General features: G+C 38.5%; 1 protein-coding gene across 1 annotated transcript; it reads left to right on the forward strand.

Annotated features, from left to right (window-relative positions):
* Positions 1-4249: 4249 nt before the first annotated feature.
* Positions 4250-5126, forward strand: LOC108686437 (proline-rich receptor-like protein kinase PERK9). The gene is made up of 2 exons (XM_018191747.1): positions 4250-4648; positions 4872-5126. Exons 1-2 carry the CDS (start codon positions 4250-4252, stop codon positions 5124-5126), a joined length of 654 nt encoding a protein of 217 aa, XP_018047236.1.
* Positions 5127-5795: the final 669 nt, after the last annotated feature.

A 5795-nucleotide genomic window follows, 5' to 3' on the forward strand; every position in this document is an offset into this window, starting at 1 on the left:
TATCTTATTTAATTATTATATTTTAAAATTTAAATATAAAAAATTTATTATTTTAATAATATTATCATCAATTTATATTTTTCTTTATATCTTCTTTATATCTTGTAATAAAATCAATACAATTTCCTATATTACATGAAATATCTCTACATTTATTCAAAAAATGTTATTTTCCTTACTTTTTATATCTATTAAAATAAAAATATGAAAAATTTACTAAAATAATTAACCACTCTCTAATTAACCTCCCCTCACCTATTAATATCTTCTACTGATGAAACTTTATTTCCTTATTTGATATTTTTCTCTTAATTCAAATCATCAGGCGACTTTTTCTCTCAATTCTTTACTGCCCTAATATTTCAATTGCCTTCAATAGAATCATTCATATTATTCAAAATGTTTCTAATCGCTGAATCATTCCTAATATTCATATAAATGAAGCTTCTTTTTTCTTTAGCTGAATATACCTATACATTGGACGAATATTTATTACAACTCTTTTTTTTTTAACTTAATATATACCTGAATATTTGGTGTAACAATTTTCTTACTTTCAATAGCTACAGCTTTCCTTGGTTATGTACTCCCTTGAGGACAAATATCATTCTGGGTAGCTGCAGTAATTACTAATCTTATATCAATTAATTTTATATCCCCTATATTGAAAATACATTAGTCATACGAATTTGAGGTGGATTTTCAATTAATAATTCTATTAAATTACATTAAACCGATTTTTCTCCTTTCACTTCATTCTACTTTTCATTATTCTTTTATTTATATTCCATCTATTTTCCATCTATTTTTCTACATCTTACAGGATCTTCAAATCTTACGGAAATAAATAGAGATCTTTATAAAATCCTATTCCACTAACTTTACCTTTAAAGATCTATTAGATTTTAATGTTATATTATCTATTTTTCTTCTTATTATCCTTCAATACCTTATATATTCAGAGACCCAGATAATTTTACCCTTGCTAATTGTTTAGATACACATATCCATATTCAACCTGAATGATACTTCCTTTTTGCCTATGCTATTCTCCAGTCTATCCCTAAGAAACTTTAGTAATTGCCTTTACTATATCAATTTTAATTTTATATACTCTTCACCTCATTAAATCTATTTACTCCCATCCTTCATGTATAATTCTATCTAATCAACTAATATTTTGAATAATTATTAATACATTTATTCTCTTAACTTGGTCAGGCGCCCAATTAATTGATGATCCATATATCCTTATTAGTCAAATCCTTACTATAACTTATTTCTTATTTTTTGCCCTCTTGCCCCTAAACTATAAAATATGAAAATTTATTATTTATTAACATGCCATTTCATAAAATCCAAAAAAGAATATCTTTCCCTTAAAATTATCAAAACTAAAAAAATTATAATTAAACTAATATCATATGATGAAGTTTGTGAAATAGTTCGCACAGCCCCAATTAAAGAATATATAGAATTAGAAAATCACACTATAAACATAAATATACCTATATATTAAAAAAATAATAAAACCTATATGTTAAAATTAATAAAGAATAATTTCAATAATAAATATTATTAAAATATCCTTTCGGCCCAGATGGCTACTAAACGGTAAATCCATTAACTATAAACGGAAATTTAGATCACTTTCTGCTCAGATATGTCTTCTAAACAGTAAATTCATCCATTTTCATCATAGCTATAGACTCTAAACGGTAAATCCGACCACTTTCGAACAGATAAGGCCTTTCGTCACTTTCGGCCCATATATGTCCTACTGTAAATCATGCCACTATCGGCCCAGATATGGCCTCTAAACGATAAATCCGGCCACTTTCGGCCCAGATAGATCATCGAAACGGTAAATCCGGACACTTTCGGCCCATATATGGCAGCTAAACGGTAAATCCCGCCATATTCAGCCCAGATATGGCCTATAAATAGTTAATCCGGCCATTATCGATGAATATATAGTCGCGAAACGGTAAATCTCATCTCTTTCTGCCCAGATATGTCCTCTAAACGGTAAACCCGTCCACTTTCAGCCCAGATATGTCCTCTAAACGGTAAATCCGGCAACTTTCGGCCCAGATATGGCCTCTAAACGGTAAATCAGGCCACTTTCGGACCAGATATGAAATCTAAACAGTAAATCCGTCTACTTTCGGCTCAGATATATCTTCTAAACAGTATATCCGGTTACTTTCGTCCCAGATACGGCCTCTAAACGATTAATCCATCTATTTTCGTCTCAGATATGACCTCTAAACTGTAAATCCAGTCACTTTCGGACCGGTTATTGCTTCTAAACTGTCAATTCGATCATTTTTGTCCCAGATATGTCACCTAAACGGAAATTTTGACCATTTTCTGCCCAGATATGGCCTTTAAACGGTAAATCCGTCCATTTTCGATCCAGATATGGCCTCTAAATGGTAAAACAGGTAAATTTCGGCCCATATTTTGCATCTAAACGGTAAATCCTGTCATTTTGGGTTCATATATGGCCTTTAAATGGAAAATATAGACATATTCGGCCTGTAAATTGTAAGTTTGTTCGGCAAGATATGGCATCTAAACGGTAAATCCGATTAATTTCGGCCCTAGTATGGCCTCTAAACGGTAAACTCGACTACTTTCGTCCTAGATACAACCTCTAAACGGTCAATCCGGCCATTTAAGTCCAGATATGGACTTTAAATGGTAAATCCCATCATTATCTGTCCAGATGTGGCCTCTAAACGGTAAACGCAGCCATTTTTGGCCAATATATGCTCTCTAAACGGTAAATTCGCTATTTTTTGACCAGATATAGCCTATAAACGGTACATACGGCTATTTTCGTCCCAGATATGACTACTAAACGGTAAATTCGTTTACTATCGTCCAAGATATGACTTCTAAACAGTAAATACGATCACTGTCGGCCTGGATATGACCTCTAAATGATATTTGCCTTTTAGGGGTCATATATGGGCCGAAAGTTGCCAGATTTACCGTTTAGAGGACATATATGAGCCGAAAGTGACGAGATTTTCCATTTAATGTATATAACTGGACCGAAAGTGGCCGGATTTAAAGTTTTAGAGGCCATATCTCGATCGAAAGTGAATGGATTTAACGTTTAGATAACATATCTGGGCTGAAAGTGGACGGATTTAAAGACCATACTTTGTCTGAATATGTACGAATTTACCGTTTAGTAGCCATATATGGGCCAAAAGTGGCTGGATTTAGCGTTTACATGATATATCTGGGCCGAAAGTGATCGATTTTATTGTTTAGGTGCCATATTTGGGCATTTGAAAGTGGCTGGGTTTACCATTTAGTGTCCACATCTGGACCGATAGTGACGGGATTTACCGTTTGGAGGCCATATCTGTGCCGAAAGTTGACGGATTTACTGTATAGGCAATATCTGATCTAAAAGTGATCGCATTTTACTTTCAGAGCGCGTATCTTTTCCGAAAACGGCCAGGATTACTGTTAAAAGACAACATCTGTGTCGAAAATGACGGGATTTAAAATGATCTGTTAGCGTTTAGAGGATATATATGGGCCAATAGTCCTGATTTACAGTTTAGAAGCTACATTAGCCGAAAGTGGTCGGATTAATGGTTTAGAGGCCACATCTGGGCTGAATGTGGCCTGATTTACCTTTCATAGACCATATGTGGGCCGAAAGTTGCCAGATTTACCGTTTAGAGGCCATATCTGGGTCGAAAATGGTCGAATATTGATCGTAAGTGCCATATAGAGGCCATATCTGGTCCTAAATTAGCCGGATTTACAGTTTATAGGCTATATACGGGCCGAGAATTTATCCTTTAGAGGCCCTAAACTGGTCATGGATGGCCGGATTTACTGTTTAGAGAACCGAGGGTATATACGAGCCGAGGGTAGCCAGTTTAACCGTTTAGAAGTCATGTACGGGCCGAGGATAGTCATATTTACCGTTCAGTCCATGAATCGTTTTTACCGTTTAGAGACTATATCCGGTTTATTAGTCAAATATGGGTTTATTGGTCAAATATGGGTTTATTGGTCAAAAGTGGCCGGATTTACCGTTTAGAGACCATATCCTGGCCTGATTTACCGTTTTCAGGCCATATCCACGCCGAGTTTGGCCGGATTTATCGTTTAGAGGCCATATCTGGGCAGAGGTTGACTTGATTTACCATATACGGGTGTCCGGACAAACCCTCGAGATGCCACTCGCGGCCCCTAGGCCATCGAGAGTGATCAAATGTACCCCCGAAAGTCCACACCCGAAGACCAGGCTCCCGATGCTGAACTTTCTCATAGGCATCCGGGGCTTCCCGAAATTACTCCCGAGAGGATTTCTCTTCCGCCCAGGCCCACTGATGTGACTACACTTACCCTCAAGTCGCAGGGAGTGGCCGGACTTACTCCCGTGATGCCACTCCCGATCACTAGGCCATCGGGAATGGCCGGACTTACACCTGAGGAACCACTCCCGCCCAGTCCCCCAGGGATGATCGGACTTACAATCGAGAGGCAACCCCCAGTTCCCATGCTCACGGGGGTTGCGGAATATACATCCATGCCACCAGAGGTGACAAAGAATACCCAAAAAGCCAATCCTATCCCTCAGGCCATCGGTGGTGGCCGGACTTATTTCCGAGTAACCATTCGATTTCCAGAACACCGAGGGTGGCCGGATTTATCTCCACGCCCCTGGAGGTGACCGCAATTACTCTTGAGAAGCAACCCCCGCCACCCATACCATCGGGGGTTCCGGAATTCTACCCTGGGCCCCCGGGGGTAACCGGATATACTCCCTAGAAACAATCCTCGCTCCCAGGGGGTGGCAAGACTTACACCTTAGAGAACATCACTGCCCCCAGGTCCAGGGGATGGCCGGATTTATTCCCAGGCATCCGGGGGTTGCCGGACATACCTCCAAGAGGACACTACAATCCCCCAGGACCACGGAGGTGTCTGGACTTACCCCCAGACCACGGGGGTGGCCGGTTTACCAACGAGCGGTCAGGTCCACGCGGGTGGTAGAATTTACTCCCGAAAAGAAACCTCCGACCCCCAGTCCGCCTGAAGTGGCCGGAATTAACCCCGAGAGATCACCCCCACTCCCAGACTCCTAGAGGTGGACAGTATAATCATTAGGCTCCCGGGAGTAGTCGGAATTACCCCCGAGAGGACACTCCCGCCCTTAAGTCTCCGGACTTATCTCCGAGAGACCATCCCTATGCCAAGGTCTCCGGAGGTGGCCGAACTTTAAACGGAAAATAGGGCTACTTCCGAACAAAAAATCAGTCTTTTCCGATCCAACCTTGAACTATAAACTGAAAAAAGAATCACTTCAGGTCCAAAAATAGGCCGCTTCCTGTTTAAAATTCGACTAATTCCAATCCAAATTTGGACTTTAAACTGAAAAATAAGGTATTTCCAGGTCAAAAATTGTCCAATTCCCTTCCAAAATCGGCGAATTCCAGTCCAAATTTGGAGATTAAATTAAAAAATGGGTTATTTCCGGTTCAAAAATCGGCCAATTCCGATCAAAAAATCGACTAAATCCGATCCAAATTTGGAAGTTATACTGAAAAATGGACCATTTCCGGTTAAAAAATCTGTCAATTTCGGTACAAAAATTGGCTAAATCCGGTCGAAATTTGGAATTAAACTGATAAATTGATCATTTCCGGTAAAAAATCGCCCAATTCCGATCAAAAAATTAAATTTTTAAAAATAAATCTAGTATATATATATACTACATTGATGATATACTAGAATGATATATATATATATATATA

This window comes from Atta colombica, unplaced genomic scaffold (genome assembly GCF_001594045.1).
Source record: "Atta colombica isolate Treedump-2 unplaced genomic scaffold, Acol1.0 scaffold180, whole genome shotgun sequence".
In the NCBI taxonomy this organism is placed as follows: Eukaryota; Metazoa; Arthropoda; class Insecta; order Hymenoptera; family Formicidae; genus Atta; species Atta colombica.

What these genes read in the sequence shown, in the direction of transcription:
- LOC108686437 (XM_018191747.1), top strand. Translation starts at nt 4,250, where the DNA reads ATGTACCCCCGAAAGTCCACACCCGAAGACCAGGCTCCCGATGCTGAA. An exon ending in GTGGCCGGACTTATTTCCGA is followed by an intron (nt 4,649 to 4,871) that starts GTAACCATTCGA and finishes CACTGCCCCCAG; the next exon opens with GTCCAGGGGATGGCCGGATT.